Source organism: Xenopus laevis, chromosome 6S, assembly GCF_017654675.1.
Source record: "Xenopus laevis strain J_2021 chromosome 6S, Xenopus_laevis_v10.1, whole genome shotgun sequence".
Classification (NCBI taxonomy): Eukaryota; Metazoa; Chordata; class Amphibia; order Anura; family Pipidae; genus Xenopus; species Xenopus laevis.
Genome location: NC_054382.1, coordinates 93227662 through 93252210, shown reverse-complemented (window position 1 = coordinate 93252210; position 24549 = coordinate 93227662). Strand labels below are relative to the sequence as shown.

Genomic DNA, 24549 nt, shown 5'->3' with positions numbered 1-24549 from the left:
AGCACTCTAAAAGGCTTTAAAGTATATATAAGTATAATAAATGCTATTGCATATGTACCCAAAACAGGGGTTATTTTGTTACAAAGTTATGATCATAAAATTGATAAGCCACCATACCACGTCAAGGTAAGGGACCGCCATTCGGGGTTTACCTTGACGTGGTATGGTGGCTTATCAATTTTATGATCATAACTTTGTAACAAAATAACCCCTGTTTTGGGTACATATGCAATAGCATTTATTATACTTATATATATACTTTAAAGCCTTTAGAGTGCTCCCACAACCCCCCTGTTTTGATATTGTATATTTAGCCAGGAGCTGTGGCATAGCTTCAGTGGTTGTAGCACCCCATACCCCCCCCTTTAAACTAGTGGTGATCCTATGCTTTTAAAATTGGGCGTTTGTTTTGGGGATATCTCTCCTTTAAAAGCCTGATTGCTGGCTGGGGAGGATTTAGCCCTTAGTGAAAAAACAGCGTTCAATGGACATTGATTACAGGTAATGCTAAAATGCACATAAAATATAAAACAAGTTAGGGACCGCCATTCGGGGTTTACCTTGACGTGGTATGGTGGCTTATCAATTTTATGATCATAACTTTGTAACAAAATAACCCCTGTTTTGGGTACATATGCAATAGCATTTATTATACTTATATATATACTTTAAAGCCTTTAGAGTGCTCCCACAACCCCCCTGTTTTGATATTGTATATATATATATATATATATATATATATATATATATATATATATATATATATATATAGGCTTGATGATCTCAAACTTTTTCTGTTCAGTGGGCAGATTAACAGTCATGGGGCTTGCTCAAGTAAAATCATGTCAATAAAAAGCAGGTTTGCGCTGAATACACATACACATGTACTCCAGTTGTACACTACTGTTCCAGCTTAGTTGATAGGGGAAAAGAGATAAAAGGCAAAAGCTGTACAAACTCCGTACACCCACATTGTTCATTAAAGCAGGGGTTCTCAGCTTGAGTTTTTTTCACCATGGCCTCACATACTTATACTAAACAACACCCAGGCCTCACCCATCGGAAGCCATACTATATAAATTACAATGTGGAGTACTTGTGCCAGGCAATATAACGGTTAAATAAATGTTTACAAATACAAAGTCATAACGAAGGCTTTCACAACACAAAGTGCTATGGCACTCCCTGGTTCGAGTATACAAAGCCATTTCTGTGTGCCGTAAATTGGCTGGCATTAGAGAAACAGCTTTACTATGGGTTATACATTTTCTAATGTCATAGTGATAGGGACACTTTACTAGGAAGTCCATTGGGAGAGGGTGAGTGTGGTTAGGCTGGAGGCGGCATAAGGGCACTTCAAAGGTAAAAGCATGGCTCAGTGCTGCATCATTATTAATAATGACAGGTAGATTATAGTTATAGAAACAATTCAGACTTAAACAAGTGGGTTTGGTAGTAATGATGCCATAGTGATGCAGCATGGTTGAACTAGGATTCATCACACTACAGCATATACATTAAAAAGAAGCTACAGCTATCCTCATCATGAACGCTAGCACAAGTGCCAGAAACACCAAAATACTTTAATTTGAGTCTGATGCATATGCCACATTCATGTTAGCGGAGTCACCCTTTTGTATATAGGTCCTTTAACCACTGTACTCATTTCACCAAAGCACAACATGATCCAAAAAACAATCATTTGCATTTTTCACAGGGATTTTCACTGCTCCCTTTTCAGGTTGAAGATTAGCCACCCCGCAATTCATTTTCTATAGACATCTACTGATATACAGTTCAGTGTTTAACAGAGGTTGTTCATCATTCATATCAGTCACTGTCCAAGTGAAACCCATTACACACACAAACTACTACACGCATATACATGATTTTCACCAGGAGCCTATGAGTCGGCTTGTGATGCTATGAGTACACAGGTTGAAGGCTCAGCCGTTGTCAGCCTGTGTATTTTTGCAGGCTGAGAGAAGCGGATCTGCTCCCTGCTCCATTTATTTGAATCCAATCAGCCTGTGTGCACACACATACACACAGCGGAGCTGAAGCCAAGGTCAGCCCAAATAGATGAAAGGAGGCACCTCCAAGCTGACCTCCGCTTTGCTCTGCTGTTAGCATTCAAATCAATGGAGCAGGGAGTAGATCCACTTCTTTCAGTCTGCAAAAATATGCAGGCTGACAACAGCCAGAGCCAACAGCCTGTGAATCCATAGCCTAAAGGTGTCCATAGACGTAGAGATCTGCGCATTTGGCGATGTCGTCAAATGAGCGGATCTCTCCCCGATACGCCCACATTGAAGTGGGCGATATCGGCCTGATCCTAGGGCCCAACGATCGGATCATACTGGATCTGATACGGGCGGCTGGATTGCAAACACGCACAGATGCGGCCGCGATACGACGGGATTTTTTAACCTGCCTAATCTCGGCGACTTTTGGACAGATATCAATTAGGGAAGCCCGTCGGATGGCCCCACACACGGACACGTGGAGAACATAAAAAATACATGCAGGGAGGTTCTTGGCTGGAATTAAACACTGCGTGTATGGAAAATGCACTGTGGGTCTGCACAAGCGACATTAACAACTGGTCTTGATCAGTTAACATTTATGTTTGCTGCACAAATCTGCACTGCATGGCAATGTTAATGCTTACTTATTTAATTATCCCCAGTGACTTTTTACACAAAGGAAAAGGAGAATGTCTGCTTCAATGAGTATAGACCCACATGGGATATTGACATCAATTAACACTTTTGTTTCCAGTGGCAAACCTGAAAGGCAAACTCAATAAAAACAAACACCAGTGTACAGAAGGCTTAGAGTGGTTAGATTTCATCTCTTTATTGTTTTCCTCTTTCTTGCAGTGACTAAATATGAAACTAAAAGCAACTTTCCTTTGCTACTGACACTGCCCATGCATGTTTACATTAATAAAACCTTTACTTATTCAAACACACCATAACAGGAGATTTGATTCTAGGAAACAGAAAGTAAATGATCATTTCTCTTTTTAAAGACAGGCAATAAAGCTAAATACATGGAGGTGCTTTGCTATTTAAAGGAACAGTAACACCAAAAAATTTACACTGCTGCCCTGCACTGGTAAAACTGATGTATTTGCGTCAAAAACTGTACAATAGGTTATATAAACAGGCTGTTGAGTAGCCATGGGGGCAGCCATTCAATGAAAGATTAGAAAAGGCACAGGATACATAGCAGATAACAGATAAGTTCTGTAGTATACAATGGGATTCTTCAGAACTGATCTGTTATCTACTGTTTATCCTGTACTACATGGCTACACATGAGCTTGATGATATAAACTACAGTTGTGTTTCCTGAAGCAAACACACCAATAACCAGTGCAGGGCAACAGTACATTATATTTTAATTATTTCATACATTTTAATTTGTGGATGTTACTGTTCCAATTATCCACTGCAGCCCTGCAATATAGTTACCTCTTTGCAGCTATGTAAGTAGCCATTCACATTCATGTATTGCTGTAAGGCCCACTTTGAATAGCGCATGAACGATTTAGAATTAAGAGGTACAGGGTTTTTTCAACAAGGTTGAATTCTCCTTTAACTGGGAGCAATCACTTGAAAGGGCTTGTACCAGCAATAAAGAGCAATATTGGGTATTTTGGAGGCACATTTGTTTGATGGAACAAAGGCCACAATTGCTCTGTGTACCCTAAATATAAAGGATTCCTAAGCACAAAGATTTTGAATTATGATTGCATTTATTTTATGAAGAAAATAATCACAATTAGATTTAGCTTATTGAACACAGTGAGCCCTGCCGATTCTAAAAATCACTATAAATTAAACCTTACAATTAGCATTCCTACAAGAACTCTTTCCCTCAATCAAAGCAAGTTCCTGAACAGATGAGTATAAAGCGACAAACATATCTGTCTGGGAAGGGTTACAAGCCATTTCTAAGGCTTTGGCTCAATCAAAACACTGTTAGGACCAAGTGGAGAAGATAATTTAAAGGCAAGAATTCACCTGTAAAAATTCTTTCAAGGGTTCAGAAACAATTTCTACAGGAAATTATAAAACATCCCAAAATAGCCAAAGAACTGTTGGTCTGTCTAGCAGTGACGTAACTAGATATTACTGGGCCCCACAGCAAATTATTTTTCAGGCCTCCAAAGTGTCTAGAGGTTGACCGGTTTTACCAATATTTATTGAAATTGTATATGAGCTAGGGCCTCATGGGACCCCTGCAGCTGCAGTAGAAAAGAAGCAGCAGATACCTAAGTGTATCGACACTCATCTCACATTTTCAGAAATAAAAAACACTGAATATTCTAAAGCTTTTTAAGATAGAATTGGGATAATGTTCTGTGGACAGACTAAGCAAAACTAACAGTCTTTGGACAGAAGAGGTTGCATTTATGCCTGACAAAATGGAAATACAACATGTAAGTGGTAGTGTGATGGTGTGGGGAGGCTCTGGTACTTCAGACAATTTGCCAATATTGAAGAAACCATTAATTCTACACTGCACAAGATGCTAAGGAGAATATTTCTGAAATTAGAAGACATTTACCTGTCTCAGGCTATACACATAGCACTGCCTAAATACCAAAAATTTGAGTTTTAATTCTTCCATAAGGCAGGGAGGCATCATGGGCAGAGACATGCAAATCACTCATGTCCCTTTGGCCAACTATACACCCAGAACTGCTGGTTTTATAGCACAGATACAGCCTAATGGTCCAGAGCCATATATCCAAACTGGTGTGGAGAGAAATTGTGTTGCTCTATGGGTACATAACCTAAGAAGGGCTGTCCAGCTAAAGGGTCCGCCAGATGTATATGGCTCTTAAGGAATATTTTAAATGTGTAATGCATATAACTGTGCACGTTTTAAACATTTACACTGCATAATAATTAATTTTGGGGGTGTATTGTGTCCTTGAAGCAGGCTAGAGTGGTGCAGTACATAAGTCACTATGTGACTTGTTAGAAAATATTTGTTATTGACCAGCTGGAAGAGCCAACATAGAAAGTAACATCTATTTCTGACAAACAACAAGTGAATAAGAGTTTTGCTACCCCTTGAAAAACACTGAATGTAGGATGTACATGCATAAACAACAAGAAAGAACTCATATTTCCCATAATATTTCACATTATAACATGCAGGACGATAGTCTGTATCATTATCAATCACACATCCAAAAAATAAATCAATCCCCAAAACCTATGCCATCCTAAGTAGCAGCTTTACAGGATTTTGTTAAACAGAGAAATTGATGTGACTCCAGGCTCTCAGCTCCTCACCTACTATATTAGTCCAACTCAATAAATAAAAAATGAACAGAATTGCAGAAGGGGAGATGGTATCATGCTATTTTGAAACATCAACCCATTTAAAGCTCCTTAACAATGCCAAGATTCTCAGCTGATTATCATGAGTACAGTACTACACAGAATATACAGCAGCACATTCTCAGCTTGCAGTTCTACAGGTTGGTGCTTCATGATCCACTGCAAACTGCACACTCATTTAGCTCTACTGCTTACATGAAGTGTACTTCTATACATCATCTAAAAGGAGAGGAGGTGAGAAGCTAGTCAAAATATACAAGCTTTCCTGCCAGGTATGCTGGGCATTGTAGTCCAGACTTCTCTGCCTACAAGTGTAACTTACCAGTAGGCTATAAGAGGTCCCTTCTTGTGTGTGTTCATCGTCTGAATCCTCTGTATGTGACTCCAGATCGTCCGACATAAACATTTCACATGGTATCACAGAGTGAGGCACTGCTCTCTTTCAATAAGTTTATTAAGAACTTTCACAAGAAATCCTCCTCCCTTCAGCCGGCTGGAAATGCACCTCGCTAGTTCACACGCCTCAAAAGGAAGCAGCTCACTATCTGGTAACCAATAACCACTTCAGCTCAAGCCACAACCTCTAGCACATAGACTTGACTATGGTGATACCCTGTACATGCACTGTTAGCTAAAGGGCACAGCCTTGTACTCATCAGTTACGTGATCTTCTAACATGTATGATAGCCATTCATATAGTTAATGATTCTTTTGCTCTGTGATACACTATCTTACATTCTACGAAGAAATTAAATATAATGCAGTCATTCCAATGTTACCTAAAAGAAGCTAGTTATTCTTAGGCACGGAAAGCTAAAGTAAGCACATTCCACTCTGGGGAACTGACTTTAAAAACAAACACTGTTGGTATGTGCATATGTGCCATTAAAATAAACCCAACACATAGGGAAGTTACAGTGCCTTCTTCTATTGCAGTCAATTTAAGCAGCGTTGAGCATACCAGTAAACATTGTAATTGCACAAAAATACAATCATGTGCTATTGCTGATTATGTTTGTGATGGTTTAAATGCATTGTGATTTCACATGACAAGATCCTTTAACACCTTCAACAACTTACTTATACTAATTATATAAAGGTTCTGTAGTTCCAGTTCTGACTATGGCACTAAACAGGCTAGGGCTCTCTTATGAAATATATGCTACCCAGAAATCCAATTGAGGGGTCAGAGAAGCTCTAATTTTATCCTAAGGCCGTGTCACATTGTGTGGCTACTTGCCTCCTGCCCTCTTTAGCCTTTTAGCTCAAATACAAAAGCTGAAATGAATAATAACCCTGACTTCTTGCTAATGAATTGCAAGTGTGATATGGAAACTTTACACCTCCTGCACACTTGCACCTTATATGCAATCAACCTGCTTCCTCATGAATAAAAATTATATACGAATGCTTATAGGGAACTTGCACCCACAGCCTTTTGCTAAAATCCCAGAAAGTTCTGTCTCTGCAATTAGGAAAGACCTGACTTGTATCGACTACTATCACATATAAAAATCTGGTATGACGGAGGTCTAATGGCTCTGTATCTACACTTGCAACCTATTACCATGTAGCCAGGGCGATTATTATATATAAAAATCTGATTGCAGTCTATACACTTTCATACAAGACCCCAGAAAGCAAGAAACAAAGGCTAGTTATGTCTCTTCCATCTACTTCATATACAGTAGAACCCAACATGTTATGTTTTTCAGGGGACCAGGAAAAAATTATGTCCAATCCAGGAAAATGCAAAATCAGGGAAATGTGTTAAAGTAACTTTTTCTTCAAGTACTGAAGGACATAAGCACAGGAGTCCGTTTTACTTTGAGACAATATTTACTGTTTTAATAACAGGGGTTAAGCATTGCAGTGTTAATGTTAGAGGGGGGGCATGTGCAAGGCCTCTCTGTCAGTCACATACACAACCTAAAGCAATAAGTGATTGGTGCAGGACTGTATAAGGGGCAGAATAATTGGAATTGACCATTTACAGGCAGAACCATGGGAAAATATACATCTGGTTAGTATTTTAAACTAGGGATGCACCGAATCAAATATTTTGGATTCGGCCGAACTTCGCGAAAGATTTGGCCGAATCCCGAAACAAATCCTAATTTGCATATGCAAATTAGGGGTGGAAAGAGGAAAATATTTTTTTTATTTCCATGTTTTGTGACAAAAAGTGATGTGATAACCTTCCTCGTCCCTAATTTACGTATGCAAATTAGGATTCGGATTGGTGGGGGTGGAAGGATTCGGCCGAATCCTGATGTAAAAGGCCGAATCCCGAACCGAATACTGTATTCGGTGCACCCCTATTTTAAACCACTTTATTTTAGAAATAATCACATTCACAGAGGGAAAAAAAACAGTTTTTGGGTACTTCAGGAAAAAATTTTTATGTAAAATCCGGGAAAACATTACTTAAAATCAGGGAAATGCATCCATTGAAATGCATTATAAAATGGTGGGATCACAAATAAAAAATGTGGGAAAACTTAAAATCAGGGTACTTAAAATCCAGGTTTCAATGTAGTTCCATTCCTTTCGACAGTCTATCAATGGCCATTCTAGCATCAAACAGTACTGCTACAGAGAAGCAAGTGTAGCTGCTTGGCTCAGAATTGATTTTTGGCCTAGCTCCACCCTGGCTTGCAATTACATAACATCCATAGTACAAAGGAGTCCAAGCAAACTCACGTGGTCTGAGCTGGAGTAAAATGTAAAGCTGTCAGCCTGACCTTTCCATTCCTATCAATGTAATGTTTTGCAGCCACTCTGTTCATTTGTTACTGTATGACAGCCCCTGTGCTATTTTAGTATTTGTGAATATATGCCATCTGTCCCCATCGGCATCGAAGTGGCAATGAAATCTTTGGTAAAAAGTAAGTAGAAAGAGCCTGCTAACACAAATGGGAAAAAGGCAATTTACATTCACTATCTGTACATAAACAATACACAAATGCTCCCTGGAAAACAGATTAAACTATTCGACTTTAGGCAGCATTTGTGTTGTTTTCCCACGCATACAGGCACACGGGCTCACACAGTCCTGTTGACCATTCACTTAAAGGCGGATGTGACTAAAAATGAAAGAACATATGCAGAATACTAACATTTCAATATCCCTTTTCTTGATAGATAAGAATTTTAAGAGTTGTTTTTAATGAAGCGATTGTCCACAAGAACAGAAAAAGTCTGATATTGAGACATATAACACAACGCAATGGGGCAGCTAAACTCATGTACACACCAGGGAGTAGCTGTGCTTTTAGGACATTATAAAGCCACTGTAACAAACATCTTAAGCTCCCCATAGACTCGACGATTCTTCTTGCCGAACGACCAATTTTAGGGAAGTCCGACCAATCCTTCGAAAATTATCGTGCGGTTAGTAGGATTCGAACGATCGTACATCTTACGATTTTTCGTCCGACATCAGGAAATTGATCGGCCAGCTCAAAAAATCTTTGGCGGTCCCAGTGCAATTTATCTATGTTTGCAGGGCCAAGCAGGCAGCTCCCCTTTGTTTTCCTGGAAAATTGGTCTTTTTAGTTGATGGTAAATTCGTACGATCGTTCCAAGAAGATCGTGGTCTCACTATCAGGATCTGATCTTTTAAAAATCATAACATCTATGGCCAGCTTTAGATGCATTTGTTACTGTTTTGTGTGTTTTCTTCTTACTAGAGAAGCTCGTATTTGACACTTTTTCAGTTTAAATGCTTTTCTTTTTGCAGCTATTAAAAGAGGCTGTTGGTGGAGTATCGTATTCACGGTTACATTTTTTTTTCCATTTAAAGCTTGTATCTGCTAATCCAGAGCCTGCAACTAAACCATTACACTTGGCAACAAATGTCACATTTTATAGGAGAAACCGTTTCAGACTGTAGTCCTTTGGAGAGCCCTGAATGACATTTGACCTTCCTGTGTAAGAACTAAACCCATTGTATTAATTATGCAGTATTATGCAGTGCAGCCTATTTATCAAAAACTCAAATACACAAATATGACCAATGCAGGGAAACAACAGTTCATTATATTTTAATTACAACAAAACATTATATCCCCTGTGGATAAATAAAAAATGATGCTTAATGGCAGGAAAAATCTTCTCTGTGATGTTACCCTAAGCAGGTGGTTCCCTTACTTACAGACTCTCCCTTAGGGCCCGGTCAAGTCCTTGGGGTAGCCCATCTGAAGTGCAGCAGCAGTGTGATGTGGGACGAATGTTTATATCCTCTGCTGAGTAAGGGAGTATATGTCAGAGATATTCATGAAACTGGCATACTAAGCACTGCTTCTTAGAGGGGTTGTTATCCTTTAAATTAACTTTTTGTTTGATGATGTTCTGATTAGGGAGGTTCGGGATTCAGCCGAATCCTTCTGCCCGGCCGAACTGAATCCAAATTTGCATATGCAAATTAGGGGTGGGGAGGAAAATTGCGTGACTTTTTGTCACAAACAAGGAAGTAACAAATTAGTATTCGGTCGAATCTTTCGCAAAGGTTGGCCGAATCCAATATAGTGGATTTAGTGCATCCCTAGTTCTAATACAATCTGCAATTATTTTTTATATTATTTGTGGTTTTTGAGTTATTTAGCTTTTTATTCAGCAGCTTTCCAGCTTGCAATTTCAGCAATCTGGTTGTTTGGGTGCAAATTACGCTAGCAACCATGCATTGACTTGAATAAAAGACTAGAATATGAAAGGGCCTTAATAGAAAGAGGAGTAATAAGAAGTAAGAATGGCAATACATTTGTAGCCTTACAGAGCATTTGTTGTTTAGATGGGGTCAGTGACCACCATTTGAAAGCTGGAAAGAGTCAGAAAACAGAGCAAAATATCTGAGAAACTATAGAAAAGAAAGAAGGAAGATGAACCACCCCCTTTAAACTTTGGTGAAAATAGATTTAAGGGGTTGTTCACCTTACAAACAAGTTGTTCAGTTGTTTTCAGATTGTTTACCAGTCATAAAAACTTTTTTCAATTGCTTTCCATCTTTTATATTTTTACTGTTTTTCCAAAAGTGTAAAATTGAACATTCCTGCCTCAAGTGTTTCAGTCTGACAGTTCAGTAATCCAGGAGCATTCTGAACTGTTATAATTTGTTACATTAGTTAATACATTTCTCAGCAGTGTCTGAGGAATATTTGCAACTATTGTATCAATTCTAACAGCTGCCTTTAATGAAATAATGCTCAACAGGGCCACAGATAATTAATGGATCAACTAAATGTATCAATTTAGAACAATTACAGTGACAGAGCTGCTTTAGAAAGAGTTAATATTTAAAGGGATACTGTCATGGGAAAAAAAAATTCAAAATGAATCAGTTAATAGTGCTGCTCCAGCAGAATTCTGCACTGAAATCCATTTCTCAAACGAGCAAACAGATTTTTTTATATTCAATTTTGAAATCTGACATGGGGCTAGACATATTGTCAATTTCCCAGTTGTCCCAAGTCATGTGACTTGTGCTCTGATAAACTTCAATCACTCTTTACTGCTGTACTGCAAGTTGGAGTGATATCAACCCCTTCCTTTTCCCCCAGCAGCCAAACAAAAGAACATTGGGAAGGTAACCAGATAACAGCTCCCTAAGACAAGATAACAGCTGCCTGGTAGATCCAAGAACAACATTTAATAGCAAAAACCCATGTCCCACTGAGACTCCTTCAGTTACATTGAGAAGAAAAAAACAGCAGCCTGCCAAGAAAGAATTTCTCTCCTAAAGTGCAGGCACAAGTCACATGACTTGGGGCAGCTGGGAAATTGACAATATGTCTAGCCTCAGATTTCAAAATTGAATATAAAAAAATCTGTTTGCTCTTTTGAGAAATGGATTTCAGTAGCACTGAAGTAGCACTATTAACTGATGCTATTGGAAGAAAACATGTTTTCTGATGACAGGATCCCTTTCTTAAGTCTATACTCATTTCTTCAGGGAAGTTTATTTGGTTTCAAGTAAATACAACATATTTCATTTAGGATTAATTGTATCACTTCATTAACATCCACATCCTTCTAGAATGTTTTAGAATGAATAGATCTGGTGCATTAATTTTGGCAGTTTGTGAAACAGAAAGCTTTATCATAATACACAGTCCTCTATTCTATCCCCCTGTCACGATTCCAATCGAAAAGATGTGCCAAGATGGCAACAGAGGCCCTGAGAGAGTTTAATGAACCTTTATATGTATACCATTAATGTGATAGCTACAGGGCATAATACGATTCACTCGACAGGGGAAGTATTCTACTTTTCGTAGTCCATATCAACAGCAATCACAGATGCTCGGTGTGTTTATTAGCTATTGGCCTTTAGCACAGTCAAATGAACTGGAAAGTCTGTGTGAAGCCCTTTGTTCAGGACCTGGGTCTGCACAGTGGGTTTTTCAGTTTACATTTCCCCAGGCTGCAGCACACTGGAAACTATACATTAGATAGGCACACTAGAACACTGTGTTCTTTGTCAGACTTGCTGGAAACAACTGCCAAATCACAGCTTTGTTCTGGCCAAGAGGATTTACAGCAGCCAATAAAAGTCACAAGTTCAAAACACACAAACCTAAAGGCCAAAGTACACCAACATAAGGCAATGGTAAACTACAACTCTCAGCACCAGCAGAGATTTTCTACTCCAGATGACCATGAGTCTGATTTGTGCGGTTTTAGACTACATAAAAATGCAGAACAAAGTGCCCAAACAGCACTGTCTCATACTGAGTTCCACAGTGGGGTTTGCACACACCAGGTATGAATTACATCCAGTGTCAAACTCACTGGTGTTCATTGCTGAACAGAAGGACGCATGCCTTGGATGCTGAGTTGACCCTTTGTTTTAGTGTGTAAGCAAGTTCCTATTTGGTGATCACTACCATGGATACAGACAACACATGTGCCAAGTTGCTTAATTTAAAGGGCAGGTACGCCTATGCAATTTTACACAGTAGCAGTGATGCCAATGTAGAAGGGTTATCCATTAATATTGGAGTATGAAGTTTAAAGGGGAACTCCACAAAAACATAACTTAAGCTTTTTGAAAAGTAATCATACTTTCAAGCAACTTTGCAATACACATCAATTGAAAAAAATGACTTTTCATGATTTTTAATGGTTTCTGACAGTTCCCTAAGCCTGATCTTCTGCTCATCTGTCTGACTACTTTGCTGAGCTGGCTGACTACTGGTACTTTGTATCAACAGCCAGCTGTCCTTAGCATGCATCCTTCCAAATTCCCTTCACATGTGATTTCAATAAGAAACAACATCACAGTGCAATGCATTGTGGGTTATGTAGTGCCTGCATGCTGTCTGTAAGCTGTGGAGAAGTTGTTACAATTTGCCTGGATTTCAAATGATGCAGAAAGAGAAGAACTGTTAAATAGCTGGATTTCAGCATAGAAATGGCATTTATTCATGCTTTTTTTTAGTAACTATGATGGATATATTAAGGGTTTTCTGTGTTATGTGGGCCTCTTTATAAAATTGTGGTTTGGAAGCCGGACTTCCCCTTTAAGTTCAACTTTAAAAGCACCGTACAAAAGAACTGGTTACAGCAACAATTTAAAGGGGGCGATACATAGATTCAACATCAGCCAAATAAAAACTTCTATTAATGTTTCAGTTTTACTCTTTTGGTTTCATTTTTACTTACTTCTTCCTCCACACTACACGGCAAATTCACTAACTGGCGAAAGTTCGGTAGCTACGGCTTCGCCGCCATCGCCACACTTCGCTCAGGCAACGCTAATTCACTAAGTTGCAAAGTTTCGTAGCTGGCGTAAAACGGTTGCAAAGTTGCGCTAGCATTAATTCGGCGAAGTTGCACTAGCATTGGCTAATGTGCATACGGTGGGAAATTAAATTTCAATGGACGTATATGTTGCAGAAAATACATTACATTACACAAGTTTTTTTTTTCCTATATAAAAAAAAGCCTTAAGTAAAGTTAATTGGTCGTATGTATGTTAACCTAATTAAGACAAAAATCTCTTGCATAAAAAACAAAACAAAACTGAAAGAAGATATATTTACAAGATTCAATTAGTAACATTCACGTGACTATCCTGAAGTGCAAGGTGTGAGTCAGCAGTTGAGGGTTAATACGTGGGTAATTGCACTACAGTGACATATCTGTCATTAGGTGACATTGTGCTGTTCATCACACCCTTTCCATAGGTCTCTTATTAAGAAAATAAATACATCATTACCTTCAATGGGCATCGATCACAGCCAAAACAGAAAATTTATCTGCTGTTGGCCATACACTGACATTTCCAGATGTCTTAACCATTTATCATGGATATTTGAGAAATACATCGGCACACAAGGATACTGCTGGCAGGGCAAGCCCTTGCTTGCCCTGCCAGCAGTATCCTTGTGTGCCGGTGTATTTCTCAAATCTCCATGTTGATTTAGAGGTAAGTGATCCCTCTTTCACTGTGCACCAGGGAGTTCCCAGTCCAGAAGGCCAGGGTGTGCGAGACAGACTGTTTTGTTTCTACTGTTAACCATTTATCAACCTTGCGCATTTTATACTGGAGATCTCTCCCCTATAGGCTGGTAAGATCAGCCAATCAGACCAATGAAATAAGCAGAAGACACATTATAAACAGAGAGGAGTCTGTAATTATACTCAAATTTTAAATTATATAGGTATTAGACCTGTTATCTAGAATGCTTGGGACCTGGATAATGGATCTTTCTGTAATTTGGATCTTCTAAAAAAATGTAAATATAAAATAAACCCAATAGGCTGGTTCTGCTATCAATAAGGATTAATTATATCTTCGTTTGGATCAAGTACAAGGTACTGTTTTATTATTATAGAGAAGAAATTAAATCATTTAAAAAAAATTTGGATTATTTGTATAAAAAGGAGTCTATGGGAGATGACCTTTCTGGATAATGGGTTTCCACATAAGGAATCCCATACCTTTTGCAGCAAGATACAGAGATTTTTCAATACCTGTGCCTGATCCCATTTAAATCAAACACACTGCAATCAGGTTTACAAGGAACCAGTTTTGGGAGGAAAATGAAGTACCCTGAGAAAACCATGCAAGCATGGCGAGAACATACATACTGCTTGCTCTTAGAGCCTAGGACTGTATAGCAGCTTTGCCAACCACTGCACCATCATTGTTCCTAAAAGATACGGACTTTCACAGAATTATTTACTGATAAAACATGCGATGTGTGTTGCGATAGTTGCCTTTAAAGGCTGCAATTTATTCTTTCATTAACAGTGGTTATCCAAGCAATTACATGGTAGGACAGAGAGTTTCATTTATATGATTAATATGAGATCTCGCCATAAATCACTAGCTTTAGGGCTATGGCAAAATGTCCACAAATTACTTTCAACTGGCACACAAGAACCTAAATGCAGATAAGCAGTCTGCCAGTAACTTGAATGGAACACACCTAGGACCGACAGGGACAAGTATAGCCCAGGTGTCAGGAAAACTAAACTGTAAAAATGAATATGGATAGAAATTATGTATTTTTATATAATGAACTTACTGCACTTGCCTGAAGGTTCAGCATCTCTGTAACAGTAATGATCCAGGGCTATAAATTTGTCACAGAAGCTTACCATCTTAGATTATGTTAGGAGTGTCAGTGACACTGCACATGCTCAGTGTGTTCTGGGCAGCGTTTGAGAAGCTAAGCTTAGGGGTCATTTCAAATTAGCAAGCAGAAAAGTAGGTTTGTCAGTCATAGAAGATGAAAATACAGGAATGATTATTAAATTCTGATACAAATAGCACTGGTTTATGAGCTCGATTGTAATACGAATCTCAGTTAATTACTTAAGTCTTGTATCATGACATATTTTATATATACAGAAACCAGGCCCAGACTGGCATTATGTGGGTTCTGGCAAATGCCAGAGGGGCTGCTATAAGGTCCTATAGAAAATCAGTATTTAGTGGGCTGTTTGGGCCTGTATGTGGGCTGATTGGGCCTCTGTTTACCTGAAATGCCAGGGCCTATTTTAATTCTCAGTCCGGACCTGACAGAAACCAAAGGTCGGGTAATCGGCAGATCGCAAAAACAGGGCTTATGGCAATCCTGTTGCTCCTTTGATTAGCACATGAAGGCTGTCTCAACCCCAAGATACTCAAAAGCAGAAACTAGAAAATCTCCATTATCACAAGAAAGTCAGAGTCTGGGAGAGAAGGAAAAATGGTCTCGTTTATACATGTTTGCTAAGGGGGTGTGAGCCCTGGCAACCAAGCAGGTGGGTATAGATGCTGCCACTGCTCAATGCAAAGCAAAAGATCTGCAGTAAAAAATAAATCAGAAACTATAAAAAAAAAAAAAGAAGTCCACAAACAACTGAAAACATGCCTACTTCTACGACAGGGGTTATTTAGTCTGAGAGTGAACTATACCTTTACAAGGGATATTGTACAGACAATTTATGGTTTCAGAAAACAAGCAATATCCAGTGCAGCTTTTCCAACGCATGGCTACTGTCTCAGGGGTGCTTTGTTCAAATGTTATTGCACTGAAAAGCCAAGCATTTTGCCGTTTCACTCTAATAAATTGGTCCATGGAAGGCATACAAGTTTCTTCCTAAAAGCAATAATGGTTGTATCCTCTAAGGGCAGAGACACACTGGTGGATTCGTGGAGATTAGTCGCCCGGCGACAAATCTCCTCTTCTTCGGGGTAACTCATTCTAGCTGGCGGAAGGCAGGGTAGGCAGTTTCAAACTCCCCGAATATGCCAGTGTGTCTCTGCCCTAAAAATACCAATATGCAAATCTTAGCATTATTAGCCTTAGCCTAATCTTAAAAGGATACAATCAAGATGAGCTCACAAGCAAATGATAGCATTTATAGCTAGTTAAAGGGGTTGTTCACCTTTGAATTAACTTTTAGTATGTTATAGAATATCCTATACCTAGCAATACACAACTGGCCTTCATTGTTTATTTTCTACCGTTTTCGAGTTATTTGCCTTCCTCTTCATCTCCTCAGCTCTCAAATGGGGTCACTGACTCAAGCAGTCAAAAGCAGGTTGCTCTGTGAAGCTACAACTCTACTATAAACTTACTTTTTATTGCTTCTCTTTCTAATCACTCCCTCTCCTATTGATATTCCAGTCTCTCATTCAAACTACTACATGGTTGCTAAGGTAAGACCCTAGCAACCAGCTAGCTGCTGAAATGCCTAACTGAACAAAAAGCTAATAACCGAAAAAAACACAAAAAAAGGCAAATTGTCTCAAAATATCAATGTCTATGTCATACTAAAAGTTAATTGAAAGGTGAAACCTCCTTTAAAGTAACTATGACCATGAAATGGGCAAAACAAAGGCTGATCATCCCTTCTGCATCAGTGGACAACTGACTTATATAAATTGGCCCAGGTTGGCATCTGGCCCAATCCCTGTTATACTCAAGCTGGATTTACTTGGATGGTCAACTGCACAAATCACCAGGATCTGATCGGACGTCAGTAAAAGCCTTCTGATCACTAAAACAAACCTATTAGTCACAGAAATGAAGTAAAGTAACAATTGGTTTCAATTGTCTAAATCAGTGATGTGCAACGCACACAGAACTCTGCAACTCTAGTGCGACACATTCAACAGTTGTTAGACCAGTGGAAAGACCACCAAAGCAGAATTCCACCAGTTCTCATAAAGCAAAGGTCATGAGCCAATAGCCCTGGGTAGATTATCAGTATATCTGTACACAGCAAACTAAAGCTAAACGGCTATCAGTCACAGCCACACACAAGGGGTTATTTACTAAACTCTGAATGCCAAAAACCCCGAAAAGTTGTGGTTTTTCTTTTTTTTTTTTTTTTTAGTATGAAATCCGAATCTTAGTGAAAAAAAAAAAACACAAATTTTTCAGGAATTAATACACCCCGAGGATGGAAAAAAGTCAGAATCCGAAAATCCGTCATCTCAGACCTGCCGAGGTTGCATACAAGTCAATGGGAGAAATCCCAAAGATATTTTGATTTGCACTGGGTTTCGTATAATATTGCGAAGATTTCGTGGTTTTCGGGCAAAAAATAGAAAAAAAACCACAGTTTTCAGGTGGAAAATCTGAAACATTTGTACAATTCGTTTTTTCACTAGTTTTTTCCAGCAAACAAAATTTTTGGGAAAGTGTATTGCTAAATAAGGAGAAAAAACACATACGGATTTGGTTGGAGTGGTTTTCAGAAAATATTGATAAAAATTCAGACTTTTATGTATAATGTTGAGAATGTAATTATAAAGAGGTTGGCTCATATTCGCTGACTTGGCATACAATTGGTAAACCATCTCTTTACAAATTCAGCTGCTTGGGTATAAAAAAATAACAGGATAATCCTTCTTTAATAATTCTTTTGGAGCCATGTGATACTGCAAGCGACTGCCAACTGCCTGTTAAGTCACCAAAGCAGAAAATCTCAAGTGCCACTATGTGGCAGAGATGCCAGCTGCAAATAACCGAGTTCCCAGGCGGCGGCCAGTCTATTTATAAGAAATCTGAATCTTTCTAAATCTGTACAAAAACGTAAAATGTTCCGTAGAAAAAACAATAACCAACATGTATCCTCTATACATGAACTCGGATTAGTCCCTCAAGCTTCTTATTGTAACACTGTTGTTTGAAGAGAGTTTGGTTAGAGTTAGACTAAGTCTTATGATAGTGACAAACAAATAACTCAGCTATGCCAGTCAGCCAGCCAAGCAGCAATTAAAATAGCTTGGCAGCCATTGAGAGGCTCATACAATAGCTATACAGGGTCACATGCACTGTCAGCTAACAAGCAAGTCGAAAATAGGAACAGTAAATAGTAAGTGTTCTGACAAACAACAGGTGCACAAGTCATTTGGCAAAGGTGGTCTAAGGGAGATAATACTGTAGGTTCTGGAAAAGCCATTTCCAACCCACAAGGGACAACCCTATGGCAGTCAGCTGTACACAACTAAAGGTCAATGCCATTTGCTACACTCAATAGGCCACTTCTTAGAAGGTTGCTTTGGCACAAGCAGGTATAGAAAGCATGAATATAAAGAAAGGATAAGCATCCTCAGAAATCATGTCATCGGTTTAATCCAGGGGTGCCCAAAAGGAAGATCGGGATCTACCAGTAGAACTTTAGCTAGCAGATCTCAAGACACTGTCAACAAACAGCTTGTCTAAATCACCCTCCTATTTTGTGCTTTTAATTCAGATATTTATGTTAAGCTTCATAAGAAATAGTTGTTTAGTAAAATAAAGCAATATCAGTTACCGATGCACCGAATCCACTATTTGTTACTATTTACATATGCAAATTAGGAATCGGTTCGGTATTCAGCTGAATCTTTCACCAGGGATTGGCCGACGCTTTCACCAGGGATTCGGCCAAATCCCTGGTGAAAGATTCGGCCGAATCCCTGGTGAATCTGCTGAATTCCGAACCGATTCCTAATTTGCATATGTAAATTAGGGGCAGGAGAAGAAAAAGTGGAAAAAAATCTTCTTTTGAGACAAAAAGTCACGCGATTTCCCTACCCGACCCTAATTTAAATATGCAAATTCGGATTTGGATTCAGTTCGGCACAAGGCTTCGGCTGAATGCTGCTGAAAAAGGCTGAATCCCGAACTGAATGCTGGTTTCAGTGCATCCCTAATATATAGAATATATAAGTAATATTTCCCATGGAACAGAATGCTAACAATGCTTTTATGGATGTAGATGATCATCACTAGAAAAAAGCGTCACATTAGTAAAGTCTGGGCCTCCTCGTGTAATTTGTGCCACCTACAGATCAGTGGCAGTGCCAAGGTGGCCAGGAGAGGAATAATAAAGTTCAGTAATGGGCCACAGTGCCAAGGACAAGAAGCCTCAGAGCAAAGCCACATCTGTTCCATGTGAAACTGAATGTCCATGATAAGAATTCCTGTGCTTGGCAGTAACAAGGGATCTGATGGCATGGGAGAAGCCTGAAAGCTAAGCAAAGTAAACACACAGCGTCTTGTTATCAATGGCAGTATCAATTGCTCTCCATTGGGCTTAGAACTACAACTCCCGACATGCACCTACAACCGGATGCGAGACGTTAGTGTTACAGGTATTCAATATATAAGCACCCAGGTCAGCTGGTACAAATAGAAGCTGCTCAGCCACCCCCTCGGCTCCCAGAGTCACTATGGGCAGCTTAATCCCTGCCAGGCCCCAGGGCGAGTTTAATGGCAGAACGGAGCCGACATAGACAGACAAGAATAGGATGTAGAGCGACTAATCACCTCTCACCTCTGGGCTCGTCTTCAATGAAGCTGTATCTGAGGCCGCTCGCACAAGCCGCTACTCTCAATGAATGGAACGTGACGCTACCGGTTTCCCTGGGCAAACTTGCCAGTTCTATCCCCCTCCTCCTCCTCCACAGCTTCCCTGCTCTCAAGCACGGCTGCTGAGCCAGACAGCAATAGACCCAGGAGCCAGCAAAGGAAAGGGGCAGGGACGATGACGTTGAAACCACGCCCACTTCGCTACGACTCGGTGGGGGCGTGGCTCGCCCAGCACAAGGTCCGATTGAGCGAGATGTGTGTGTGGCAAATGTGTCAGCGACCTAATAACAATATGAGTAACTGTTTCGAGGCGTTGGGGCAGAGATAAAGTTCCAGACACGGGGAACTATCATGAAATCTATCATCACAGAAATGAATCATCCCATGAAGTTATGAAAGTCTGTAAATATGATGTAGTATCAGTTTTGTACGGTTTGTGAAGTATTCACATCTATTTAGTCCCACTGGCAGCGGCTGCTCTGCGCTCTTCTGACTGGATTGTGTCCTGCTCTGAGGTGGGGTTCATTTGCATGCCTCTCTCTGATTGGCTGTCAGTGCTGAGCGTCACCAGCAGCACCAGTGATAGTTCAGTAGTTTGAGCAGCACGTACATTGGACAGAGAGCAAATAAAGGCACATGTACTGCAGGGAACAGGGATGGAAGTTGCTGACTTACTCATTCTTACTTTTCACAAAGTCGAAATGGGGAGTCGGAGAAGAAGAAAGCAGGAGTTTTACATGAATCTGAGTGGAAGGGGAAAAAGTCTTTGAAGCCTCTGAACTGCCAGTGCTGCCTTTAGACACGCCCCTGAGAGGGAGGGGCTGGGACAGGAGATTTGTGGAAGTGGCCAATGGACGCAGAGATCCGCTCGTTTGGCGACTCCCCCATATAACCACATTGAAGTGGGCGATATCGGGCTGCCCACGATCGGATCAGAATGCATTCGAAACGGGCGGATCGTAGGACCACATACAAAGATAAGGTGGCCATACACGGAGAGATCCACTCGTTTTGCGATGTCGCCAAACGAGCGGATCTCTCTCCGAAATGCCCACCTTGAGGTGGGCAATATCGGGCTGATCCGATCGTGGGCCCTAGGGCCCAACGATCGGATCCTAACGAACGGGCGGTCGGATCGCGGGACCACATCAACGAACAGATGCGGCCGCGATCCGACGGGATTTTTAGTCCCATCCGATCGGCCAGATCTCAATTGGGGAAGCCCGTCGGGGGCCCCCACACACGGGCCAATAAGCTGCCGTATCGGTCTGTCGGCAGCTTTTATCGGCCCGTGTATGGCCACCTATACATGCATAGATGCGTCCACGATCCAACAGGATTTTTTAACCTGCCCGATCGAGCGATATCGATCAGTGAAGCCCGTCGTCTTGTCCCTGCCTGTCGAATAGCCTAACACACGGGCCGATAAGCTGCTGACTTGGTCTGTCGGCAGCTTTTATCGGCCCGTGTATGGGGGTCCGTGTTTACTGTGTCAGGGTACAGAGCTTCTATGCTTACAGAAAGCTTTGGAGAGGGATGTAAAGGTAGTGTTTGTGTGTATGTATATGCCTCTGTGTGTGTCTGTACCAGTGTGTGTGTGTGTGTGTGTGTACCTTTATGTCTGTGTGTCTGTACATTTGTGTCTGTACCTTTGTGTGTGTGTGTGTCTGTCTGTACCTGTGTGTGTCTGTATTTGTGTGTGTCTGTACCTTTATGTCTGTGTTTCTGTACCTGTGTGTGTCTGTACCTTTGTGTCTGTGTGTCTGTACCTTTATGTCTGTGTGTCTGTACCTTTGTGTGTGTGTGTGTGTGTCTGTACCTGTGTATGTGTTTTTACCTGTGTATGTCTGTACCACTGTGTCTCAGTGTCTGTGTACCTGTATGTACAGTATGTGTTTTGGTTATGTACCAAGAAACAGTAATTGGGTTTTAGGTAGCTGGTAATTTATTGCAGGGTTTGAATTGGCATAGGTGTTGAATCACATACATGCTAATCAATGTGCTTTCCTTTTAATATGTGCTATTTGGCTACTAAAAATGTTTTATACAGTATCTTAAAGTGAATTTTAAGGTAAATTATGTAGCTTTTTTGGACAATATTCCTGTAATCTCTAAATATGTTAGTGCCATTGATGTTTACTTTTGTCCTTTACCTTATAAGTCTGCAAAACAATTTTAGGGGCAGATTTACTAAGCTCGAGTGAATTTTTGAAGTTAAAAAAGTTAGAATTTTTGAAATAATTTTTTGGGTACTTCGACAATCAAATAGGCTACTACGACCTTTGATTTCGATTCAAACGATTCAAAGAAAAAATCGTTCGACTATTCGTCCATTCGATAATCAAAGTACTGTCTCTTTAAAAACGTCATACTTCGCCAAATTAAAGCTACCGAAGTGCAATGTTAGCCTATGGGGACCTACCACAGCACTTTTCTAATTTTTTTTTGATCGAATAGAAATCCTTCGATCAATCGCTAAAAATCTTTCAAATCGTCCAATTCAACCTATTTAATCGTTTGATTGTACGATTTCTATTCGATCGTTCGAATACGATAAAAATACGATATTCGAAGTTGAAGGATTTCAATTCGAGGGTCGAATTTCGAAGTTTTTTTAACTTCGAAATTGGACCCTTAGTAAATCTGCCCCTTACTGTTTGGGGATAGATTTTGTAGTGTTAAAAAGAATATGTCCATTTTCTTCAAGAAAATATATTTTATAACTTTCCCATAAATATTATCAGAATATGTCTCTCAGGTGAAAATTTTTTCTATAATTTTTTTAATTCACAAAATTGAATAATGCTGGTTATTTTATTGTATTTTCCCCGTCAATTCTAATGCATAATGCCAGCTCAGAGCTGGAAAGCACATGTAAGGAAATGTATTTAGTTAATTGAGGGAAGACCAATGTCAGTTTTTCACATATAGGTTAAATAGTTGCATTTGCAAAAAAACTGCATCCTATAGGGAAATCAATTGAATGTTATTAAATTTGCCCCTAGTGTAAAGCTGACCATAAATGGGAAGATTTGTGACAGTGCGTGTCTGTGTGTCTCTGTGTGCGTTTGTGTGTGTCTGTGTATGCGCATTTGTGTGTGTCTCTGGGTGTGCATCTAATTTTTTTTCCAAGGCTTTGTTTATTTTATTACTATCCCTACTCTGATTCAGGACAGCTATCAGAATTAGATGTACAGGCCTGTGAAAACCCACACTGAATACTGTTTGGTATGGCACACAAATAAGAAGTATACAAGTATAGAATAACAACATACTGTCAATGAGTTACAATGTGCTGCATCAACCCAACCAGCTTGTATTTCTGCCATGATCATTTTACATCATACATGTCAGTGTCACCATACTAATAAATAAGAGCAGGTATTGTGCCAGCAGAATGCTTCCTGAACTTATTCTGGCACATTAAAATTGCTTGTTAAATGCATTAATTATATGTAAGATGGCACTTAAGTTCAGGAAATGTATTGTTGTTTTCAATTGCTCATATGCCAATATTCAGCCATGACAAGGAACTAAGTTGAGGACATGATGAAATGACACATTTTTACTGTATTGCTCATAATTTCAAGCAATGGTGACGTACATGAACCCATTCCTTTTTTAATATAAAAGACCTTGACCATGGACCAATTTTTCTATGGGTTGGGGGAGATGCATGGGCGCTTCAGGCTTTCCGAAAAAAACTGTCCAAACAGTATTTTGGTGTTTGTCGTGATCAGTAGAAAGCTTCCTGGGCTTTGTGCACAAGGGATCTGGAATTGCAGGTAATTGTGGCCTTTTTTTATTGTGTTTGCAGCCTGGGCCAGAAGCGGCCCGGTTTGGCACAGCCCACGGAAATAATTTTTCAAAATTTGGATAAAATGGGATCTATGGGAGCTAGTCTTTCTGTAATTCAGAGCATTCTGGATAACAGGTTTCTGGACAGCCCCTGAGCCGCCAAGCACCCTCTGGCCAATATCAGCCAGACAGGCCCGCTAGTGGGGCCATACTTGGACCAATAAGCTCCCCTTTATTGAGAGGTAATAAAATTAATCCCTACAAACCCTTTGTACTGTCCTTTTTGCTGCAAAACAAATAAGCAGAACATGAAAATGGAGGACATTACCAAAACAAATTCTAGATAAGATAACTTTAGACTTTTTATGTTAGCTTCATATTAAACATACAGTTAGCAAGTCAATGAGCTATGCATAGTTACGGGGATGAAAGGGAGGGAAAGTTAGGCAGAGGTAGAGAGTGGGAAGGAGAAAAAAGGGTAAAGCCAGGGAGAGACAAAGGGGTATATTTATCAAATAGTGAAGTTAGAGATCATCACAGTCCTCTAGGGATATATTTATCAAAGAGTGAAGTTAGAGATTGCCATAGTCCCCAAGAGTGAAATTCGCCTTTTGAAAGGCATATTTATCAAAGGGTGAATTTTCACTTTCTCCCATTGATAATTACTCTTTTAAAAATCCCATAGACATGAATCGAAAGTGGCGGAATTTCAATCTAGCCGACTATGGCCATCTCTAACTTCACTCTTTGATAATGTGAAATTCTGCCTCTCTCCATTAATTTCTATGGGATTTTTAAAACAATATTTATCAATGGCTGAAAGTTCATCCTTTGATAAATACACCTTTCAAAATCCAATAGAAATGAATGGAGAGGGGCGGAATTTCACTCCAGAGGACTGTGGCGATCTCTATGGGGTATATTTATCAAAGAGTGAAGTTAGAGATCACCACAGTCCACACGTGAAATACCACCACTCTCCATTTCTATGGGATTTTTCCAATCCTATAGAAACGAATGGAGAGTGGCGGTATTTTGCGCGTAACTTCACTCTTTGATAAATATACCCCTTTCTCTTTGATACCGCC

At 39.7% G+C, this 24549-nt stretch overlaps 1 protein-coding gene across 4 annotated transcripts in view; it reads right to left on the bottom strand.

Moving 5' to 3' along the window:
- The window catches only part of lpin2.S (lipin 2 S homeolog), a 66965-nt gene extending 46853 nt beyond the window's left edge, over positions 1-20112 (bottom strand). The window contains exon 1 of one of the 4 annotated variants that reach the window (XM_018268632.2): positions 19622-20112. Coding sequence is in view for 2 of the 4 variants with exons in the window: in XM_041567100.1 (XP_041423034.1) it covers positions 5686-5769 (84 nt within the window). In the remaining 2 variants the exon portion in view is untranslated. 4 annotated transcript variants of the gene reach the window in all.
- Positions 20113-24549: the final 4437 nt, after the last annotated feature.